The following is a 24,289-nucleotide window of genomic DNA, read 5'->3' as shown; positions in this document are numbered from 1 at the left end:
AGGGAAAGCAGACAAATCTCTGGTAGGTCATTATTTAAACTAAAATTCATACCCTCTGCTGTTGGAGACTATGCAGCCAAATAGCACAAAGGTGAATTTCCATTTTATCTGTTGAGCAGCTGAATTCTGGGAAAGCCTGGTCCTCTCTTCAGTCAAATGTGAACAGTCTGCATTCGACTCAATGACAGGCTTTTTCTTTATAAAAGTCAATCAATACTGACTCACTTTACCTTTTAAGAGAAGTTAATTTGAGACAAAATTCTGCTCATATCTTTTCCTTCATGACTTGATGCAATATCAAGCACAGCAATTTGGGAAACTGTATACTGGAAAGGTTAAGGCAATAAATTCTGATTTAGGGGTAGTATGGTTTCTTCCAGTTGCATTCTTCAAAGAGCTTTTTTCAAATAACTTTTTTTTCCTCTTTTGACTATTCTGCTAGCCTTTCCAAAAAGCAAAAGGGAACCCAACGGCAGTTAAACTTGTCTCATCTTCTCAATGGATGTTAAATTGACCAGATATATATTCAGGTCTTAGAAATTACATATTGCTGTTACAAAATGCATTAAGGAGAGAAGTTTTATTAAAAAAAACTCCATCAAGCTCTTGAGCTGCTGTTCCTGTGAGGAATAAATATGTAATTCATGTTATTTCAAACTGATGTTTTCTCTGTTAGGAAGAGATTTGAATAATATGTGTGTGTGTACACGTGTGCATGCACACCCGTGCACACATGATCTTGCTAAGTTTGTGCCTCCTCTGTAGATTGACTCTGGATTTTTTCATGAAAACGATCTCAAGATAGTCGCGAAGTCAATACGTGACAGAGTAGCATTAATACTATGGAGAAGAGAGCGAATTTGGCCTAGGATGCAGTCAGAGGAACGTCGGGACTCTGAGTGTCTGGAGAAGTCGAAGATGCTGCATGCGCAGCAGGTCCAGGTCACCTACCTTTCTCACACCGGTCATCATGTCCTGTCGGAGTCGGAGGAGCCCGAGGCAGACCAGCATCCCTTTCAGCAAAACCTGCCCACCAGCGTCACCTCTGTTGCATGTAAGTGTTGTGTTGGTTTTGTGTGCACATGGGGATGAATGGCCAAGGGTAAAACTCAACCAGAACCTGAGCTCAGCAGTGAGGTGAGCTGCTGGGCGTGTTTTTGCACAGTAGCTCACAGAACACAACCGTCTCAGATGCATAACGATAAGTTTTCAAGAAAAACTGTGTTATACAGTGATAGCTCCTCCTTTGGTAGCCATAAATGCAGAAAACGTAATATATTTGTAAATAGCACAGCAAGGAGTCCTGCTGTTTTCTGTGCCAGGTGGTGGGACCAACACTGAGCTTGTGCAAAACACAATTCCAGAGACTGCAGAAGTTGAGTTGGCATCAAACTGGTCAAGTGGTTGGTGGCTTTTTTCAAATGATGTTGGCAATGTGGAGATGTTTGTTCAAAAGCAGACCTCACTGAAAACAAATGGCTGCAGTTCCTTGTGTTTTGCGAGTTACTCTTGATGGCTTGCGTGAAGTTTTTTTGTGAAACTGTGCAAAGGTCTACAGCAGGAGAAAAAATCCATCTCTGAATGTTACATGATGTAATTTGAGATCTCCCCATTTTGTGGGAAATGTCAACTGTGGTTTGGTGACGTGGGTTGGGAGCACCAGACCTTGCGGGCTGACAATGTAATTGTTATCAGGGTCCTTATATCATGATGCAGGTGCTCTGTCTTTTCCCCTAGGCTCCCTATTTTGGCCTGAGCATGAAGCAAGGGTCTTGTTTGATCTTCCTTGTAGGTGGTTGCTCTCGTTCATCTGGACCCTGGTAGCTCTGAGCAGCCTCATCTGCCAACTCCTTACATTAGCTGGGGACTGGCCCAAGAGTGACCACTGAGCTATTTCAAGAAAGATGGATTTACAGGTCCAGAGAAGGGCATCGAAGCTGGGGAAGGGTCTGGAGCACAGGTCTGACGAGGAGCGGCTGAGGGAGCTGGGGGTGTTTAGTCTAGAGAAGAGGAGGCTGAGAGGAGACGGCCTCAAGTTGCACGAGGGGAGGTTTAGGCTGGATATTAGAAAAAATTTCTTCACTGCAAGAGTGATGAGGCATTGGAACAGGCTGCCCAGGGCAGTGGTGGGGTCACCATCCCTGGAGGGGGTCAAGAAACGTGTGGATGTGGTGCTTCGGGACATGGGTTAGTGGGTTGGGTGGTGTTGGGTTGACAGTTGAACTTGATGATCCTTGAGGTCTTTTCCAACCTTAATGATTCTATGATCTCCTGTTTTAATCCCAAGCACTGGTTTTGGCCTATCTCTGAATAAGAAACTACCTGGCTTTATTTGCAGAGATAGTTGTTTCTTTGGGGTTTTTTTCTGAGCGTCGGGCTTATCAGCAAACAGCAAGGCATGAGGAAGTAGTGGCATTGTTTTCCTGATGTAACTTGTCCCTGTCTTTGTCCCCTAAAATCAACCTTTGTTACCCAGTCAAGATCTGGTGTTGAAATCTTAATCTGTTTATACTTCTAAACATCTTGAAGGAAATGTTGCCAGATATTTTTAGCTTGGCAGATTTGAAATTTTATGAGAGAACTTCTTGGGTTTTTTTCTAGCCAGTTTTTCTGATAAAATCTGATGTTTGTATTTTGCTACTAAACTATTATCATAATGTTTCTGTTTTACTGTTCTGGATTTTTATGTAAGTGTATTTGAATTAAAGATGAATTATCTTTAGCAGAGACAGCTGCTGCTTTAATTCAAGTATTGTATAAATTGCTATACACAGGTCTGCTTTGAATACTAAAATAACTGAGCATGCCTCCACAAGAAAACAAACCTTTACAAGACAGGAGAAATGGCCATATTTGTATAACTCTCTGAATATTGCAGTATTTACAGAACTTATTTTCTGAAGCTAAATTGATCTAATTTCATTTTTTTACCATATACTTATTTCATGCCGTGTAATTCCTTTGAGAAACACTGTAATTATGACTCTTTGTTTCCAATGGTACAATGAGGCTACTTTGGCTTCCCATGGTTTTGCTGGACATGAGTTGTCAGAATTTTATACTAAATATAAATCCCCCAGTTTATTTCCAACTCCCCCTCATGATTCACTGTCAAATGTCTTTGAACGTTTTCTCAGTGATTTTAGGCCGAAGACCTCTATAAGTTACTTTTCTACCAATTCATATAATAACCTGAGGTCAAATGTGAAAGTGTAAATTAATAACTAAATGCCTGTAATGCACGTTGTTCTATAAAAATCTGAGATTGACTCACAGCTTTTACTTTAGCACTCTACTGCCATGCTCTTTTTCCTTTGAAGTCTTAAATAATTGTTTGTAATAAAATGGAAGTGTGGATGCAGCAGAAATCCCTGCCGCCTCAGAGGAGGGCCATGTCGTCTCCTTTTAGACGTGAGCTGAATAAATATAGAAGGGAGTTTGATTTTGCAAAAAAAAGCAGTTGGGAGACGAGTTTAGGACTACTGAGGAGAAATGTAATCACTGATTCTATTAAAAAATAATTTGTTATTTAAGAGACAAATAAGTTAAACCTGATTTGGAATATGGAAGAACAGAGAAGATGGAAAGTGTTGGAAAAATAAATAGCCTTTAGAGTTGGCTGTAATGTAAGCCTTTTTTAGTAACTGTTACAGTTTTCTTTCAATTTTGAGTTTTAAATCTCTGTTATGAGCTATTTGTCTTTTGGATACTTAGCTCTGATCTCAAGTTTCTTATTGCATTTCTCAAATGCATAAAACAGTAGCTTATGCTCAAGAAGAACTGGGCACCTGTACATTACAGGCTTCAAAATTCATTAAAAGATATTTTTAAATCCGTAATACTCAGTGGTAAAGTTAAAAAATGTATTTCCATTGGACAGAAGGTAGGATGCTTGCCCAGTATCTGTAGCCATCAGTTGTGCAGGTTGTCTGGGCAAACACTCTGCATGAGAAACTCCGATGGAGCTCTGAATGGTACTCCTAAATCACTGCAAACCTACAAAGTATTTTGTTTACCTGTTCTTCGTATATATTGCTGTATACTCAAGTAAGGTATGATTTGCTGAACTAATAAAGCACACAGGATAAGAATTTTGTAATTTTCAGTGCTACTAATAAAAAAGGTGTTAAAGTCAGTGCATCCCTTGGAGATCTTACTCTAAAAGGCTCTGTGATCTGCTATGAATGTTACAATTGGGGCTTCCTTTCCTTTCATCCTACAAAATGTATAAATGTCTGCAATTCTTAATGTCAACCTTATGCCCTTTAAAGGAAATATCAATATGCCTAAAATATCATGCACAGAAATCCTCGGGGATGATTTTTGGCTTAAGAGAAGCAGCATGTGCCTTGTGTAGAAAATAACATTTGTGTTGTATAATTTATTTATAGAATGGAAAGGGCTAGGATAGTAAAAATGCTGATCATGTAAACCAGTGTTGACCTTGCTCTAAAATCATTACTTGAATGTTTGGAGTTGTTGAGCTTTTATTTAAAAAAATTTGTTCTTTCAGCCGACAGCACATTTGACAGTGGCCAGGGGTCCACTGTTTATTCAGACTCTCAAAGCAGCCAGCAAAGTGTCATCTACTCATCGCTGCCGGATGCGGTACCTCCTGCTATCCAGCGCGTCTACAGCCCCCCTCTGAGCGAGAGCCAGGCGGTGCCCCATGGCCTGCAGCAGCTGGGCCACTACCAGCAGCCCTCAGGAGTAAGTGTAAAGCTTTGTGAAATAATTTTCTCTCCTAGATCATACTTAGAGGCTCTTCTATACTCTTGCTTTCGGTAGATGTGGGTGCCAAGGCTTGCTTAATGTATTCCTCACCCAGTTCTGCTGATGGTGGCTTGCTTAGTAATACGTTGCTAGCACGTCTGAAATGTGCGTGTGGTACTACTGTCTGTCTAGCTGTATTTGCTGTTCTGAAGACATGATTCACTGGCAGCTGTCGTACTTTCAGTGAAAAAGCTTCTTATCAATCTGTTCCCACTCAACTACGTTAGTAGCTTTGCAGTGATTAGTTTTAACCTCCTGCATGTATTTGAGAACTCTTTGGTTTGGTTTTGTTCACTGTCAGTATAGCCACACGTTATTGTTCCTTCGTTTGCTCAAGAGCTTCTTGGGTCTGATGTTTCTGCTCGTTGTGACAAAGGTCACGCACCCAGTCACTGCCTTTCTGGCGCTGGGTTTGGATTTAATTTTGCACAGAGACGGTGATGTATGTCCATTACTGAGGCTCCAAAATCAGGCACTGGTAGCCCAGTCAGACATTCACCCTTGCTTCCTTTTCTGTGCTGTTATGACCTTGACCAAAAGCAATTAGTGAAATTACTGGTGCAAGAACAAACATATGTGAGCGAACATAAATCATCAGGTGCTTCCAGTGAGAGAGACAACGTGAGCGTGTTGTGTCCTTCAGAAGCTGTGGCAACGCTGTGTTCCAGTCCCAGCCTTCCTCCAGGCTGCGTTTGGCCACCGCAGTGACCCTGTTGTGGCTTTGACTCCAAATGCAACGTCCCTTTCCCAAGAACCAGGAGAGGAGAACACCTATCTGCAGACTAGAGAAGAGGCAGCAGGCCCATCGCCTCGGAGGCCTTGGGGACCTCTGCGCACCTGACGGAGCTGGTGGTTCCTCATCAGACATGCCAGGCCTGTTCGTTTCAGTCTGGCCAAGACCAAAAACATGTCAGAAGTCTTGATGCCTGCTGGAAATGCTCACTCCCCATGTAGCGGACTCCCAGAAAGCTCAGTGTCTCAACCTCTCCCCCAAACCAGCAGGCCACAGGGCAGAAGTTCAGACCTGCCTCTGTTCCATCAAGCTGTACAACACACAATGAGCCCAAAGACCTGTTCTTCTCCCACGAGTTCTGCAGGAGTTGCAGAAAACATTCTGCCTTTGGAATCCTCCCGTGGTGGAGGAGCCGGCATGCCTGGGCTGTCCCGGCACTGTCGTAAGGTTTGCGCTGGCAAAACGCTGCTGGCGAGAGCAGGCTGGCGACTGCAGCTGCCCCGAGCGGTAGAAGCAACCTGCTTGGTAAAAATGACAGTAATGATGTGGTAGGTTATTTTTTTTTTCTTTGTTTCATCCTATTTGACTTAAGCGAAGAAAAAATAAAATCCAGGACCAATGTTTTTTTCCTGCTTGAACCAGATTTTTTGGGAAGTGCATCATTTTCCCTGGTTTTACCTTATATTTTCCAAAATGGCTGCAAGAAATGATGAGCTCAATTTTGTGAATGCATTGAAACGTGATTCTGTTTACTTGAAGGAAAAAAAAACATCCAGCTACCTCCACTGTGAAAACGGCCTTTCCTAGGTGCAAACCTCTGCTGGGATGCATCTGTCCTCGTTTCTTGTCCACCTGAAGCACTACCTTTGCAACGTTAAATATAACACTCAAAATGCACATCCTGAGCAGAATTTTTCTATGAAATTGAGCTGTCCGCATACTCTTTTAGAGCAGGCTTATTCTTTCCATTGATAGGTTTCAGTAATTTTAACCCAAATGCATTACTTTTTCTGTGATTGAGGGTTTGGCAAGATAACCTTTATTCACGAGCGAAGTATTTCTTGTAGCCTTTTATTTTCTGATGGGGTTTCCATATTTTTTTCCCCTCCTGTGGTAACCTAGGTGAAAAGTTCCAAGGTTTGAAAATCTCAACAAATAACAGGAAACAAAAGGCTGACTCAAAGCCTTCAATTTTTCAAGAAAAAAAGAAAATCACTGTATTTATCTGGGAGATTATTTACCAAGATAACAGGCACATAACTGGAGCTGTTGTAGGTTATTTTTTAGGCTTATGAGCCTCAGTTTGACATACTGTTTATTTTTAATTTATCTACTTTCTACTTTAGAGAACTGCTGTTATTACAAACCTTATCTGAATTTCTTTTAAATTGTTTTGTTTTCACTTCCACTGTGGTTTTAATTTGTTTCTCATTTCTCTATTTGTTTTCTTGGCATCCATGTCAAGTAAATTAGCTGCTTTTTAGGAAGATGAAGATTCTTTATGAAATTATAAAAATCTTTATGATGATAAATCTCCATTTCACCCTGTCAATGGCTTGTTGCTGTTGGGGTAGTCCTAGTCGGTGTATATGCTTTCAGTGGTTTTACTGCTCTGCATGCTTACTTCCAGAAAGAAATGCAATGCCATTTGGTTGTCTTATTTGGAATTTGCCAAATTCCAAATTTCATAATTTGTTCAGATTAAGTAACTCTGTTCCTTGGAGATAATTCTTCCTGTGTTTTTTCTCCCTCTGTTTTGAACCAAGTATTGGGTACTATTGACTATTCCCTTGCAATAATATTCTTGATGATGAACAGTTGTAGAGACTCTTGACCCAAGGCTGACTCTCTTCTAAAGCCGTGCACTCCCTCCCGCAGACTGGTCTCCCCGCCATTCCGCCTGCGCCCACAGTGGTGTCCCAGCGGCCCCAGCACTACCAGGAGCCGGCACTGCCATTCCCAGTCATCCAGCCCACAACTGTCGCCTCCCTGCCGCTGGGGCAGGCGCAGCCGGGGCTGGCCAGCCAACAGGTGAGAGCTCAGCTACTGCCAAAAACTGCTTTTCTTGTCCAATTCCTTATCCATGCCCTGCTCCAAGCCAACCAAGGGTTTGAAGCTGTTGAACTGCCGCTCAAGAGACTTAGTGGTGGGGCAAAGTGTGTTGGGTTTAAGGGATTGACAGTAATTGAGGACAGTTGTTGTATATGCCCTGAAACGTCTTCATGGAGTTTAGGAATTCTCTTCTGTCATGGCATAACAGCATCGGCTTGAAGCCTTGCATTGATTTCAATGGATTGTCTTGGTCCTTAAAACTTGAGTAGTATTTGATTTTATGTTGTTATTAGGACAATAGAATGAGGACAGGGACAGGACGAGGGGTAACAGTTTGAAGCTGAAAGAGGGGAGATTGAGATGAGATCTGAGGAAGAAATGTTTTCCTGTGCGGGTGGTGAGGCAGTGGCCCAGGCTGCCCAGAGAAGCTGTGGATGCCCCATCCCTGGAGGGGTTCAAGGCCAGGCTGGATGAGGCTTTGGGCAACCTGGGCTGGTGGGAGGTGTCCCTGCCCATGGCAGGGGGTGGGACTCGATGGGCTTTAAGGTCCCTTCCAACCCAAACCATTCTATCATTCTATTCTTCTAAAAGGTTAGAAAGAGACTCTCTTGCCTGGTGTCAATTGTCTTGAAATCCTTGGTGACTTGTGCACACGTGTTAAACGTAGTTCAGCATAAGCATCCAGACAGTAGCTTTGTCTTCCAAGAGAAGAATCTGTGTCAGCACAAATAGTAATTTTTTGTGCATTTTGAATTACCAAATTCCCCCCAAAACCCATGTTCCATGAAGGTATTTACAAAAAGCCTCTTTCAAGCAGCCGAGGGGTGGCTGCGAAGGCTGTGGTCTCCTCCTTGTGCAGAGGTGAGGAGGAACGCAGCCACAGAGCTGTACAACGTCATTTGTGGCTCATTGGTGCGATCCTACCAAATGCTTGGCTTCCTTCATCAGAAAGTGTTGATGGGGCTGGGGAGTGTCTATATGCTTTGTGGCCGGTATGTATCGTACCTCTGCATACCTTTTGAGTTATCAGCATTTATCTCACAGGTTCCTTTTATTTTTTCTTTTGACATGCCCTGTTCTTCTGAAAGCATCAATATAGGAACAGTGTAATTTAGTCTCCTTGAAAAACATACGTTTATGTGGAATTTTTTCATATATCAGGTTTTTTTCTAATGGGCAGGGATATTCTCATGGTTCTCTCAGCCAAAAATTTCACACTTATGCAAATTTAGGACCTCACCAGTGGCACAGATCTCTCTAGTGGCCTCTGGAGCTTTATGCTGGCAGTTCAAAATCTGTTGTTTATTTTCCCCCATGAGTAAATGCTGGTTTGGAATAGGATACTTGCCCAACTTTCTGAATTTCTGTCACACGCCCTTTCCTTACAGCATTGCTGGCTCTTGAATTTATTCTATCCCTGATAGTAAAAGGATTTAGTAACTAGTTTGTTTTTTGATCTTGCCAGGAAGCCCAATAAAAGACTGACTTTTTACAGTGCTATTGTTACAGAAATAGGTAAAATGATAAAGTTTCTGTGCAGAAATTCCCAGAGCACCGGTGTGCCTCAGAGACAGAAGTAGCTCTGGTGTTCCCAGTCTCTGGGCACGATGCTCAGGGCAGTGGAGACCTGCAGGCTTTTGTAAGTGAACAGTGGGGCAGGGCAACAAAAGAATGGGAAATCAGGGTGAGAAAATTCCTCTGCCTAACAGAATGAAACATCTTGATCTTTGTAATATGCACTGATGGCACAGACAGATGGGATTAATGTTGCATCTCCTTGTTATTTTTTTTCTTCTAATCTGGGTGTCTGTGCATTTATAATGTTAAGTTTATAATAAGTCAAAGTGAGCATAATTCATCTGGATATTTCCCCTTCCCTATGCCTCATCCAATTCACCAGCATTTTGTAAAACATGAGTTGAATTTGAAATTTAGGCTTTATGAAGCTACTTAGTTCCATGAGCACAATTTTTCTGCTTTTAACACACTCCTCTCGAGTCGAAGGTGGTTTGAGCAGCCTGTGTTGGTGCGCTCCATCCTCAGTGGGCAGCCTGTCCGAGCTGCAGGTTAGCCCAGCCAGGGGTGCTGCGATACCTGGGCTGGTTTGGATGCTGGCAGGGCTTATTGGCTCCAGCCCAGCACTGTGTGCATGTGGCTGCTCGGCTCAGGTGGGGTCTGGCAGGAGCTTCCCGTGTGGCTGTGGGAAAAGCCGGGTGGGCTCTGTCTCATTGCCCGTGCCAGGCCAGCTCCTGCTGAGCCATGTGTCTGCATCAGTGCTGCCATTCCCTTGAGTTTGGGATTTTATTTGGGTAAATGCCACTGTTTTCCCAAAACCTGGAATGGCAGAAACTGAAATACAGAGCCGTTTTTTTTCTTTAATGTGGCAAGATGAATACTCAGGCAGGACTCATCAGCGGTGCAGGCGCTGAACGGGTGCTGTGCAGAGTTACTCAATGCCGTCTCCAGCATGTCTTGCACGGCTTGCGGCATGTGGTGCATTCAGCCCTGGACACTCGATACCAGTCCCCAAATACTCTTTTGTTCACTGATCCTTGTACTGGAAACTTCCCAGTTGTGGTTGAGTTCCAGCCGTTTAAGGGTGGATGGCATCTTGCTTCCTTGATGCATCTTCTACAGTTTTTTTGTATTAATACCTAAAAACTGGTTGAAGAATCCTGCCACTAAAAAAGTGCAGAGCAAAATATTAGGATACTGATTTACAGTAGAAATGGCAAAGAGCAAAGATGATAATGCTCAGCTAGTCATTTCCAAGTTACCCTTTCACCGTTGGGCATGGCTGTAGGTTGTATGTGCTGCAGAGCCGTGGTGAAGCAATCCATCCCATAGTCCCAAGTAGGTCAACCCAGAAGCCAACTTGCTGCTTGGTGCCATGCTTCTGAAACAGAAGACTTTAATTAAAAAAAGGAAATGAAGGAGATACTGGTAGCATATGGCAAATGTGAAAGTTTGTTACTGATTATTTTCAGCTTTAATGCAGCTTTTTATTTCTGTTTGACATGATAAAATCTGGCAGGCCAGTGGAGCACTGTTTTCCCTGGAAGGGTAAAACTGCTTTTTTTGGCTGCCACATTGTTCCTACAGCACCTCAGAAATAACTGGGATCCAGCTTTTACTATAATTAACAGTGTTTTATTCATGTCTCAGATAATAAGTTCTGTATATTTCGGTGCCTGCTATGTTATGTAGTCAGCGTTTGAGTGCCAAGAGTAGCTGGGGATAATCTGCATAGTAGGGAACTTTGAAGTTTGTAGGTGGGGATTTTACAGGGCCAACTAGAACAATCTCTGGGATATAAAGAGTCTGAGTCATTACAAATAACCTTTCCAAGATAGTTAGAACTTGTCTTTTCAGGTAATGTATCTTGCATTTAAAAGTGTTTTAAACACAGGCTCTTGTACAGTGTTGAAGTTAGAGTCCTTCTCTTCTGTGACCCATCCCTACTCCTAGTGACGGTTCTGCATGTGTGGCTCAAACTGGAGAGAGAAACGGGAGGCTGTGTCCAGGGAACTGGTTCTTTAGTAACGTACAGGCTATAACATTCTTTTGTTCTTCTTCTCTTTCCTAGCAGCAACCCATATCACAGCAAGCTTCTCTGCAGCAGGTGCTTGCCAGCCAGCCTGTTTGCCCCATCCAGCCTGCAACCCATCTATTGCCCCAGTACCAGCCCCAGACCTCCCAGGTGGCAGCCAGCAGTACCCCGCTCAAACCCCTTCAGATTTCGACTGTACCGCAGCTTCCGCCGGTGGCCCCTTCCCAGGTAATATCTTTGCAAACTGTGTGCGAATGCATCCGTTTGAGTAAGGCTTTCTAGCTAGTGATTAACATGATTTGCGGTTTTTGTGTGGCTATTTGAAATGCATGCCAATTTAATTAGTCCATAAGAATATAGCTTTTTCACAGTTCCTGTATTTTTCTTTACGATTTGGTTTTGTTTGGTGAAGCAGAAATCTCCTTTATGAGTAATCCTGTGTCATGCCTAGAGATTCTGGTTCATGGCAGTTACAACATTGCAATAACTGCTTTTTTTCTTTTTCCCCACACCTTTCCCTCTCTTCCCCATCCCAGGCTTAAGAGCATGAGAAGTTGCCCATTTTTTTTTTCTATTTCTGAGATCCTGACTTCCCCACTTCCCCCACCACTCACTCACCCCCCTCCCTCGCTCTCAGCCCCGTTTCTGTTTTCGGTAGCTGGGACAGACCCTTTCCTTGGCCTGGAAGGGTTCGCTGGTGCTATTAGTGTGTTTGCTAGTGACGGCCACCGTGATGTGAAGCAGCTTGCGCCAAAGGAAAGAAGCAAGCTGCCTCTGTGATCACAGGGTAGTCACAGTCTGCTGCATCACTGGGAGGTTTTGATTGTAAAAACCTTTTTAATGGGATCCTCCATGCTGCCTGGGCTGCAGCCAACCTGATTGAAGACAAGGGTTTTAAATTGTCTTACTGAATTTTGCATGAAAGAGTTGTGCATTTTGGCTGGTCTGATTCCTTCTCATTTTTGTTAAAATGAAAGCAGCTTTTAATTAGTATCTTGCTTGAAGGCTTCAAGCTAGTGTTAGAAATAGTTTTAAGCTTCTAAGGTAGAAAGATGCCCCCTGAAATGAACTTCTTTCTCTTTTAGTAATGATTTAAGCATAAATCATTTTTTATTGCTGTTTATAAACCTCGGGAAATGAATGGAAGTGATTAACAGACAGACATAATTATCATCATGGCACAGGTGGTTTTTACAGACTTGTATGGCAAATGAAACTACTTTGTACCATCAGTGAAAGCACTTGCAATTTATGTGATATTATATTTTTTTCAGATTCCTCAGTTTCCTGTCATTCCTGCAATTACTCCTCTGGCAGGACTTGACAGCCTTCCTCCAAACCTCTCTGACATACCTGCTGCAAACGTGCCCCCCATACCTGCTCCTTCGCAGTATTTTGCTCCGGCCGTGATTTTGCCCAGCCTCCCCATGAACCCTACTCTGCCCATGGCACCCAACTCCCCCGCCCTCCCCATGCAGGCAGTCAACCTTCCTCACACAACCGTGGCTTCTTTGGTCTTGCCCTGCCAAACAATAGTGCCAAATATGTCGGCTGCTACGATCCCATTGCTTGCTGTGGCCCCGCCGGGAGTGCCAGCGCTGCCGCCGCACCACGGGGTGCCCCAGCTCTCCCAGCAGCAGATGTACCAGACCACCTTCCAGCCAGTCATTCCCAGCGAGGCGCCCTCTCCCCATCACACGCAGAGCACGCAACCAGTATCCCAGCCGCAGCAACCTCCACCTCCTCAGTCACTTCAGCCCAGCATAATTCATCCTTCCGAACAGACTCTGTCTGCGCCTGGGGCTGGTCACCAGGTAATCCACGGGGCGGGGGGCCGTGTCCGTCCTGGACTCTAGGGTGGTTGCTAAACGCAGGCGTTCCCGGGGCTCACTCCGCTGTAAACACGCCGTGGGGAGGTGTTTTGCCTTGCTCCTAAGATATTGTGTTGACTCTTTGAGGTCGTTGGCAGAGCTGTGAAGTCAGGTGGAGCCGTAGAGGTGTGAATCCAGGGACAGGTGAATATCGAGGGGATACAGGGAATACTCTAATGGGCTTTGGAAAGCCAGCAGATGAGCACTTTTTGAATTCCCTCCCATCTCAAATATGAAAGGAGCAGGAGCTGTCATTCTCCCGAGGCAGGAGCAGAGGCTGAGCAGCCGCACAGCCTTGCCGACACCTTTACTCCGATGCGTAGGCTGGTGTGTGCTCATGGCAAGGTACGGGCGAGCTGGCAGGAAGCTGGGGTTGGTTTGGTATAGAAAACAAAAAAAACCAGCAGTAGAGGGAAATGGCCATTCAGTAACAGCTCCAGAAACCTGCATGGAAGAGTGTGTCAGACAAGAATGAATTCCTGCTCCAGACCCTTTCCCCCTTGAAGCACAAAATGGAGTTTCTAAGATCAGCACTATTTACGAGAGAACTGGTTCAGGGCTTGTTGGCAGAGTCTGTAAATACTTCTATCAGCACATCTGTGATATGACAACATGAAATGCAGTCTGACCCAAGCAGGAGAGAGCACTCAATCTGTTAATAATAACATTCTTGAAAATTCTGCCTTCTACTCCATCACTTTGCCATAACATTGATTAAAGTTCATAACATCCCATTTCAACCTGCCATATCATGGCATCTTCAAAGTAGTACATCATTTTTATATTTCTCTCTTCAGCCGTATATTTGGTACAGAAATATTGTTTGTGAAAATGTAGGCAACATTCCTGCTGAGCTTGTTAGCCGTAGAGTTTCCGATGGCTTTGGAGGGAATGGAAGCGAGCCTGTTGTGCATGGCAAACACCAAAGCCGGAGAACTGATATTCCCAAACAGTCCTGACACAGTCATTGCCTATCAAATATGGATGGGAGAATTGCATAGTAATTTTTTTAGGATAAAAAAATAGCTATAGCAAACAAAATGGACAAGTGCGAAGGAATATTCAAAAATACATTGTTTTAAAGTACTTTTAATGGAGAGGTATTTCTGTAAATAAAGGCTTTCCAGTGCACTGTTGTTTTGGCAGTTGGTGTCTAGCACCTCTGAATTTAGTTTTGCCCAGGTAAATTATACAGTGAAACATTTAGTGAATTATTCTAGCTATAGAAGATCTAAAAAAAAAAAAATTCCCTGCTCTTCTGCAATATACACCACAGTTGCTGTCTTAACTACCTCCACTTTGCAGTTGTGTAACTGTTATGTGTTGTGGAGCACACTGCGTCTTTATTTTTATCCACATTAAAACCTGGAGAAATAATTTCAGCTCGTATCCAGAATCGGCAGAGAGCATGCAGAAATGAAGCTGTGTGGCCTAGTTCTCATCTGAGTCTTGATTATTTTTTTAATATATTCTCCAAATAGTCTAAATCTTGAGGTGCTGATACTTCAAAAAGGTAAAAATTAGGCGGAGTTTTACCTAGTACTAAAAAGCCTTTTTTCTTCCCTATTTTCCTTTTTTGTCCTTTTTCCTCTTCCCACAAGCTCAGTCCCTGTGGAAAAATAAATTATGTACCTAAAAGGAGAATGTTCTGTTCTTAAATGTACAACTGCAAAGAGCTGTTATGCAGAATAACAACATAGTCTCTAAGGTAGTTGGCATCCAGTCGCATTGTCCAGTTCCCACAAAGCGCTTACGCACCCAAGTTATTTTAATGCACTGAAGAAATCCACTGAGATAAATGAAACTTCCTCTGTGCGCGTAACACAAGGAGGCATTGGCAGGATGGGGGCCTTGGTGCTCACCGTGTCAAGAGTTAAGTTGTGTCTTAAATGTTTGACCCAAATGGGAAACAATGTCTTCCGTAAGCCACTGGTGTGTAGTCACTAAAAAAGAGTTAATTGTGTGGTCTATACCAGCTGCTGGTTCTACATAGAAAAGAGTTTTGGTTTTTGGTTTTTTGTTTTATTTGTTTGGGTTTTTTTAAATCCTAGTTTAGATTATGGATAGAGTATAGTTTTCTCTGCATGGACATTGTGGTATGCTCATTGAAAGCAGAGTGAACTGTTCAGGACAATGAATTCATAATTGAAGATTCTAATTTCTTAGCAAAATATGGCTTTGTTTCCACAAATTAAAGAGTGCCTGAGCAATGCACGCATTGTCGTAATTATATAGGAAGAATCCTTGGGTTATTTTTTCGGTCACTTCAAAGCAAGTTTAAACACTTAAATAGTTACCTTTCCAAGCAGAGACCACACAAATGCAGTCTCACTGTAGAATTATAATCCTTTTTCCATTAACTCCAGCAGGTTTAGTACCTTGTCATGTAAGTCACAGGCGCGCTAAGCGGAGATTTGTTTTAATGGCTGTGTGTTGTGTTACAGCAGATGCCTGGCCACGCTCAGTATGCTCTGGAAGCTGGAGCCCAGGTGCCCGTGCTGCCCGTACAACCTTCGCTAGTCATGTCACCGCCTTTGCAGTTGCAGCCTGACCTGTTGCCTCCCCGCATCGCTCCGGAAGGCATTTCCCAGATTTGTGGCAGCCTTGCTACGGCTAGTCCGCCCGTCCCCGTAGATCACTGTCTGCCTCTTCAGCCTGCGGGTCTGTTGCCGCTCCAGCCCGATCTTTCCCAGCCGCTGGGTCAGCAGCTCCCGGCTCCCTGCTCCACTGGCCAGGCAGTCACAGAGCCATCTCAAGAGGTAGAGCCTTTTCCTCGGAAGTAACTCACCAGCTTCACCCCTAACCTTCTTTCTTACTCCTTTGTGAAATAATAGGCTTATTTCACAAGGGAGATTATCCCTGCTCACCGTGTAGAGCAGCTTGTCCTAGATGCTAGCGACTCTGGGTCAGCAAAAAATGGGCTATTTCAAATGAAGCTGGAAACCGCATGTTGTACCTTGTGAAACATCTGGAATTAATGAGGCAGCAGGACTGAGTACCTCTTTGTAGCTGAGCACAAACACAGAGCTAGAAATTACTTTCTGTAAGTGCTGTGGGTCAGTAAGAAGCTGTTCTGTAGTGTTTCATCCATGTTTTGTCCAGTCTTGTTTTAAATGTCTCAAGCACTTGTGCAACCAAACATCATTTGCCTTGAGAAACTATTTCATAATCTGATTCTTCGCTATGTAAAAGCTCCTCATGCTCCTCAGCTTGAGCCTTATTCCCATTTCATTTAGCATTGTATCCTCCTGTATTGCCCGAATCCCAGTCTAGCCTTGGGATTTTTATTTCTTCAGATATTCTTAGGCATTCCCAATTCTCAGTGGTCATATAAGAAAGATACATTTTATTGTTTTTCTTTATAAAGTTGTCAGCTCCTCCTCTCTGCTATTTTGACTTTTCTTTCCACTTGTTAAACCTTCAGTCTTGAGAGAATGCCATAGGACGTTTCCTTCTCTTCAACTCTGTAATAGATACCCATAAGCAAAGCAAAACAAAGGCTTTGGCATTTGTATCAGGTTTCAGCAAATAAGTCTAATTTGTTCTTCACTTCTGAATGGAAATGTCCTTCAGCAATTCTTCTTTCAGAATTGCTGCTCTTGAGGCTCACTGTTCAGAGCTGTTTCCTCCCAAAGTAACAGTTTCCATCTTTTCAAACTAAATATTATTTTTTTAACCCATGCTTCCATGCACTTGCCGCATGCCTTGACTACACGGTGCAGCCCACGAGTTTCATTTGAGGTACACCTTAACTCCTCTTCCAGAAGATGTTCAGTAAGGATGCTGCTGACAGTAAAACTAGATTCTAGTTCCCCATTTTGTCTGTCCTCTTTATGGCAGTCTAATTCCTGTCAAATCAATATTCATGCTGTGATGCAGGATGTTTCCCGGTGAGTCTCTGTCCTCTAGGTTAGATCCAGCAGAAAGGGTAGAACCAGTCTGTAGTGCCCCACTTGCAGAATCCCTCAGTAAAGCCTGGCTGTGTCAGGTGCATCCTGTACGCAAGGTGTTTCTCACCCGAGTGCCTTTTTTCTGTATGCACAGCTCATGTCAGGTTCAATGCTGATGCCAAAGCTCCAGCCTTCAATGTAGGGTCACTCCCATTAGAGATCCTGGAAACAGGAATAACCTTCATTGTTATTGAGCAGAGTGATATGGGGGATACAAGTTGTCCTATATTACCTGAGAAATCCCTGCCCACTGAGGCATGTGTCTGTCCTGTCACTTTATCATATCCCTAGGAACGTTTACCTGCTGTTTTGCTAACTCCTTTCTCCCATTTCATCTGTAAATTAACTCCCTTCTCTCATTCAATTTAAGAAGTCAAACTAACATTGTAGAATGGTCAAATTGATCAACATGCTCCCCATGCTGATTTTGTGACATATGTTGCTAAGGTTTTCTTGGGTGTAAGAAAAGTTTCATATCTTTGTATATATTTGAAACACCACTTTCTGTTGCTACTCTGCCATAACTCTTTTATCACTTGTCTTTTGCTCCGATGCGTGGCGGTACTCGCATCCAAACCCATCTGAACTGATCAGGCAAATGAGATTTTGTAAGGCACTTGATTGAGTGCATTACTAAAATCTGGATACATTATGTCTGTGTTCTCACTCTTCATTGATTTTGCGGTTGTATGGAAGCTGCAGCGTGGTGTATGTGTGGCGTTAGAAGCAGTGAGTGGGGGGCACTGGTTAACCGCTGGGCTCTGAACCCCAGTCCACCAACTGCTTTGGTATTCAGATGGAGTGCTGGCAGGCAGGGGGCTTGTTTGTAGCTGTCTCTGTAGAAGGATTCTATAGACATTATGTTCATCACTATATATATAAATATATATGAAATTATATATATTTATGAATATATCTGGGGTGTGTGTCTGTACATAGCTATACGCACAGGTGTGTGTGTCCGTGTGCATACACCGTAAGTTTGTTGCTGTAGGGCCGGGAGCATCGGCATCGCAAATTCTGTGAAAACACATCTACCCGATGCAAAAGTCACGCTACCCATGTCTCTCCTAGCATTGCAAGCAGTGAGGAGGGAAGCTTTTAGTGAAAATTTCTGTTGTGTAGCGAGCATGATATGAGAGCAGTGATTTTAAATGGTGAATTTTCAACTGTTATTTGCAAGTTCCCCAGAAATCTTCCCAATGAGCCAAATACAATGAAAATACTGAACATATTTCAGGAAACTATACAAAGCAATGAAGCAATTCAGCTTGTACTTTATATCCATTCAAAACCAAAAAAAAGTAGGTGCTGATGTGGATTTGTCCTGCAATCAGTTTTTTCTGTTGTGGTGAGATCTCTTTTGTTTCTTTCACCACCTCTTCTGCTTTAGAGACAGCAGAAGGGGACCGGCAGGTTAGTGGCAATGTCTTAAAAAGTAGTTGTAATGTTGGGAGGGTACAATGGGCCATTTTTTTTTCTGAGTTTCAATAATTGATTAAGCAGAACGGTTTAGGATTACTGGTGGCTCAACAGCAAAGTTTTCATAAGGGTGTTTTTCATCTGCCAATATAATGCATTTACTTAAATGACTTTTTCTTACGTTTTAGGAGCAGGCAATACAGGACAAACTTCAAACTCTGTCACAGAGCTGTGAAAGGTATCATTATAATCTCTTTGGCATAAGAAATGTTTTATTTCTCGAGGCTGTTTTTCCTCTCTCTCTTTTCAAGGCTGAGCCAAATGCCTGGCCTTTCCCTTGGCTGAGAGAACAGCAGCAGGAGCTGACCAGGAGAAGAGGGAAGGGTGCAAGCCTAGGGAGAAAGCTACAGATGTGCAGTGTGCCTGTTTTGGCTCCGACGGTTCTTTTAATTCTTTAGTTTGGGTGCTGCATCCTAGCCTTGCTGGGTGTCCAACAGCTTTCCTTTCAGCACGTAACCTCTTTTTGATGAGATACCTGAAGTGGTACCATCCCTGGTTTGGATGCTGTTGGATGTGTATAAAGACATGCCACGCGGGTATAATTGGGTAGACAGTTCATCACCTCTTTGGGCTGGGTTTGCCTGTGTCACCTTCTGTAATGATCATTCCCTCGGCGTGTTACAGGGGCCGGTGTATTTGGTGAGAGTTGCGTGGTGAGCCACTTGAAGGTATCCTTACAACAAGCGTTAGAACACGCGGCCAAAGCCCATTCTAATGGTTTTGCAACGCATGAGCTCACACTCCAGCCTAACAATGCTCATTACAGAACTAACGATAACCGCCAGAGCCAGCTCAGCACTCCTCAGAAATGCAGCAAATTTCAATTTTTGCCAGTCCTCATCTGCCTGTTGTACTGGGAAGCAGCAAGGTTTGGGGGAAGCAGTGAGGAAGAGCCGTGGAGAGGAAGGCTCACAGCTGACTGGAGGCAGCAACGGCTGCTTCGGTGGCAGGACTCCCCTCCCCAGGCAGCTGCTGCTCCCATGCTGCAGCTCCTGCCCTGTCACCCACAGTAAGCCAGGTGTTGCAGTGTTTGGATATGGATAAGGTAGATAGCGGTGTGTGTTTGTAAGCAGCTGAATGCCTTGCCTGTTGCAGGAGCCAGCAACCAGCTTCATCCCTATTGAATTATAAAGCTTTGGGGTTAGGATTTTAGTGACCCTTTTCTATTTGGCTGAATAGACAAAGATGAGTTAAGTTTTTACAAACTTTGAAGACACTTCTCTCTTACTCTTTTCATTCTACCCCACTAAAAAGTTATCCTGAACACAAGTCAATGCACCCCCACAACCTTAAAATGGCCCCTTTTTTTCCCAAGAATTTGCTGCTTTTAAATACTGTGTGGAAAGTGAAATCTAATTTTTCATGACTGTAGATTAGTTCTGGCTATAAATAAGTTACCCAAAATGAGTTTGTTTTGTCCATCTAATCTGTCATGGGAAGGCATGTCAAATTCTCAGTCATCTATGGAATTCTGATTTGCCTGTTCCCCAACTGTGTTTGAGAAGCTGACTGTCGTGGCTGCAGCAGCACAGAGTCTGTGTCAGCTCGCGTCTGGTAGTCGTAGAGGGGGTCTCTCTTTGCCAGGCGCATAGGTAACGTGGTGCTGGAGTTGGGTTGCACTTTTGTAGAGCGGAGGGTAACGGCACGTGAATCCAATGGCTGGCAATTGCAGCAAAGATGTGATCTAGAGTATATCCTATGTGCAAAATGTGTTCTCTTTCCTAACGAATGAGTTACACGTCCAAGGTGGCTACAAAGGGAGTAGAAATAAGCTGCTCTGTGCAACTAGAATAGAGCAAGAAGCAGAGGTCTTGAATTTAGGCCAGGGATCCATAGGTTAGATTTATGCCCGTATGGCTAAATGAACACAGGCAGAAATTGCCCAGGAAGGTTATGAAATCTCATAGGAGCTTTGTAAAATCAGTTTACACAAACCTCTGCAAGGACTGGTTTAGAGAGCTGATCATACCTTGGGGTAATAAATAGGCCAGATGGCCTTACAAGGCCTTCCTGATGTGGTTTTTATGAACCTCTGAAAATTTCCTGCAAATTGCTTGTGTGTTGATGCTTTCTCTACATGTCATATTGCAATAAGGTTGCTAGCAGCTACTGTTTTGGCTGCTAAAAATAATACACTGTTGCTAGCTGGTCATCTGGGATATTGTGGCGTAAAACCCTCTTTCTGGTTTTGGAGAAGTGCTGAGAGAGGAGAGGCAGTCTCTTATGGGAGGCTGTACTGACTTCTCACTTGTTTCCTTCATCTCCAACAAACAAATTGATCCTGTTTAGACCTTCTGCTCAGAGTGCGGACAGGTAGGAGTTGAGAAAACCAGACCTTAGAAAAACAGTAACTTGTGCTGCTCAGAGAGAGACTATAGGATTCCCTGAAGTGAAGGGATGAGGGGGATGTAGCAATACATTAAGAGTGATGACACTTTCCCTATGGTATTGGCAGAAACATTAATAGATTGGTTCTGATGAGGTGTGATAGCCAGAGAACATGCCTGACTTCACATAAAACCTTCAGGTACTGAGCATCTTTCAGTAGTGGGCTCAGCTTGGGCCAAAAGAGCGCAGAAGTGCGCTTTTTTTTGCTGCCTCTGTTGTGTATCTTACCTATGCATAATCCCATCGTGTGTGACAGTGGTTTTATTTGGGGTTTTTTCTTCCTTTCTCTTACAAAGCTACATGAGTCCGGATGTTGCTTCGGGTAAAGAGATGAGTGACAGCTTTGAAGGAGCAATAGGAAGTGGAAAACAAGAAGGAAAGTCTTCAAAGAAACATAAGAAATCTACACGTGCTCGTTCACGCCAGGAGAAGTCCAGCAGACCAAAACTCACCATATTAAACGCAAGTACAGCCTCTCTGAGGGTAACTTAAGGCTTCCTTTAGCTGTGCCAGAAATAACTGTTGTTAATCTTTGCATGCAGGTTTGTAACACGGGAGACAAGATGGTGGAGTGCCAGCTTGAAACACACAACCACAAAATGGTGACTTTTAAGTTTGATTTGGATGGTGATGCGCCGGAGGAAATTGCTACTTACATGGTAAGACTTGGGGATGCGGCTGCCCGTGGTCTCTTGATTCACGAAGTTGCTTCAGCCAACTTATGCTCATGTGTGCTCGTTCACCAAACTTTCTGGTAGCTGTGGAGTGGGGCATTAATCAAAACATTCCTGATTTCCTCTTTATTTTGATGTGGCCTTGTAGGTAGAGAATGAATTCATATTGCAGAGTGAAAAAGAGACATTTATTGAACAAATGAAAGATATTATTGATAAAGCAGAAGATATGCTCAGTGAAGATACAGAAGGAGAACGAAGTTCTGATCAGGGAACAAGTCCTCAACAAGATATAGATAGGCTGGAAATTAATGAGGTAAGAGATGTTAAATAAGGTTTTCTAGTTTGATTCCCATAGTGTAAACTAGTTCTGCGCATCCTGTGTTTAAAAATAAATGTTTCTTAGCTAAAAAAAAAAGTTTTTACTCCATTAAGGCTTACAGTGAATGCTGCTTAGAATGATGCTCCTCTGGCATGGATACAAGACAGCTAGTTCTTCTATTGTTATGGTTTTGTTTTTTTGACAGGAGAAGCGGCAGTCTCAAATGAAGACACCTGTGTATCAACAGAACGGTAAATGTGCCTTTGAATCGTAGAATCACAGAAGGGTTTGGGTTGGAAAGGACCTTAGAGATCATCCAGTTCCACCCCCGGCCATGGGCAGGGACACCTCCTGCTAGCCCAGGTTGCCCAAAGCCTCATCCAGCCTGGCCTTGAACCCCTCCAGGGATGGGGCATCCACAGCTTCCCTGGGCAACCTGGGCCACTACCTCACAACCCGCACAGTAAAGAATTTCTTTCTAATACTAACTTAATCTCAAGCTCCAAGGTGGTGATGAGTTTATGCAGAATTTTGCTAGATTCAGAAAGAAATCCCTCAATTACTGGTGGCTGGAAATATATCTAGAAATACAGGTACAACAGTGGTTGGAAGATTGCAGGGCTGACCTGGATGAATCTAACATCTGGGGATTTTTAGGGAAGCCCTGAATTACGCACGTGGATAATCGATGGTGGAACAGTCAACAAGGTATGGGCAAGCATACTCTTTCTACAACAACAACTACATTTGCAGGAGAAAGCTAAAGGTTATGCTTGCATTGGTAATTTAATTTAAATTTCTAACCCGTAGGTTTTCGACTACTTTGGTATTACAGGGGGGATCTTGGCCTTCTGAACACAACTTTGTCTTATGGGTTTTACAGACAAATGGAACAGGAAGGGAATTGGCTCTTGATTCTCCCTGTAAGTGTATGCTGGGGGGAAAATGAAACCACTGCTGAAGGAACCTTTGCTTCCAAAATTATTGTTACTGCATGTGGGGCTGTGTACTTGCTCCATGCTTACAGGGGAAGAAGGACAATTTCGAATTTCTTTGACAAGTGCAGGAATAGGGTAATTCTCTAAACTAGACTTTCTGCTCAAAAGATCTGGTTTATTTTTGACTGTAAATGTCTCATAATTTTCTCAATACACCTTTTTTAACATAGCATACATATTTCTACTAGTGAAAGTGTGTGTAGTTCTGGTTTGCCATTCACATATGCCATGCTTTGAGATAAGATGTGGAAGGAAATATTAGCTAGAAAACTTCCAACATGGAACAGTTAAGCTGGATAAACTTTACAAAATCAACAAATCTTTCATTGAGAGAAAACTGTGCACAGTAACATTAATAAAATTTTAATGTACATAACTATTACCCTTCCAAAAGTATGAACATCTGAAAATAAATTTTCAAGTCACTTAATATATGTGGCAGAAGCAGGAGGCATCAGTGTCTGCCTTCCAGAGGGACAAGAGTCAAATTAGGAGCTGTGTGTTTAATCTTGACTAATACAGTGGAAGTTTTGATTTTCTTTCTAAACATGGAAATTAAGGGTAGGTTTTGACAGATGATCTGGAATGAATGGAAACTATTGTGTTTACTTTCTATTTCTCTTCATCTCTAGTTTTGCATACTGGAAAAAGGTGGTTTATTATATGTCCTGTTGTGGAAAACCCTCCTACTGATGCACCAGAATATTCTCCGCCGGTACCTCAGAGCACACAGCAGTCTGAAGGTCCAGGTACAGACAAACGTCATAGAAAATGTTTTCTTCTCTGAAGTTGCTGTGTCTCTTCTATTCTCACCTGACTAGGTTGTGATTGTTTCATTTCATTTAGTCAGAGGAAGAAAATGGTGAATTTTGTTAAGTCATGCATTTTAAGTGTGTCTCTGGTATTGAACCAAATTTGGAATGTTTATCTGAGTTTCAGGATAGTCTCAGTATCTTAATTCTGGCAGCTGAAGTTCTAGTCACTGCTGTTGCAATAAGCAATGTCCTTTCAGTGACATATTTTTGTATGATGTGTAATTTTAGGTTCTGATTTGACTTGTGTTAACAGTTGCTTTCTGGCAGGAAGCACTGCCAGGTTATGGCGAGGTGTGGTTATGGCTGCAGATGTTTGGCAGTGACTTGCTTTCGTTCTGTGTGGCTCCTGAGAAGGGTAACCTGCTGTCTGTGTGCTTTCCAGACCTGGAGCAGCTGGATGATCAGCAAGTGAGCTCTGTGGTGACCGACCCACCCGGTGCGGTAGCTGCTCCGCAGCTTCCCCTGCCAGCAGGTGTATGTGACAGCCCCATCGGAGCCGCTCCAGCGGTGGCACAGGTTCCTGCTGCAGCGCCTTCCGCCACCGTGCTGAGCCAGGCCGAGTTCTCAGCTCCGGCGCTACCGGGATCTGCTTCCAATCTCCTGGAGCAGGCAGTGGCTAACGGCAGTCAGCTGGAGTACCCCCCGCTGCCGGCCTCGCTGCCCGCCCCGCCGGGCACGCCA

General features: G+C 43.4%; 1 protein-coding gene across 1 annotated transcript in view; it reads left to right on the top strand.

Moving 5' to 3' along the window:
- Nucleotides 1-24,286, top strand: part of LOC104467217 (serine/threonine-protein kinase WNK2-like) — a gene marked incomplete at its 3' end in the record, with an annotated part of 41,806 nt that extends 17,520 nt beyond the window's left edge. Inside the window, 13 exon segments of the mRNA XM_010080916.1 lie at nt 766-1,054; nt 4,514-4,710; nt 7,385-7,537; nt 11,148-11,336; nt 12,383-12,922; nt 15,424-15,738; nt 18,540-18,589; nt 21,096-21,261; nt 21,342-21,458; nt 21,622-21,789; nt 22,001-22,046; nt 23,426-23,542; nt 23,991-24,286. Coding sequence (XP_010079218.1) covers nt 766-1,054; nt 4,514-4,710; nt 7,385-7,537; nt 11,148-11,336; nt 12,383-12,922; nt 15,424-15,738; nt 18,540-18,589; nt 21,096-21,261; nt 21,342-21,458; nt 21,622-21,789; nt 22,001-22,046; nt 23,426-23,542; nt 23,991-24,286 — 2,643 coding nt within the window.
- Between the last annotated feature and the right edge of the window lie 3 nt (nt 24,287-24,289).

The sequence above is a fragment of the Pterocles gutturalis genome, unplaced genomic scaffold (genome assembly GCF_000699245.1).
Source record: "Pterocles gutturalis isolate BGI_N339 unplaced genomic scaffold, ASM69924v1 scaffold46644, whole genome shotgun sequence".
Taxonomy (NCBI): Eukaryota; Metazoa; Chordata; class Aves; order Pterocliformes; family Pteroclidae; genus Pterocles; species Pterocles gutturalis.
This window is presented reverse-complemented; position numbering and strand designations above follow the sequence as displayed.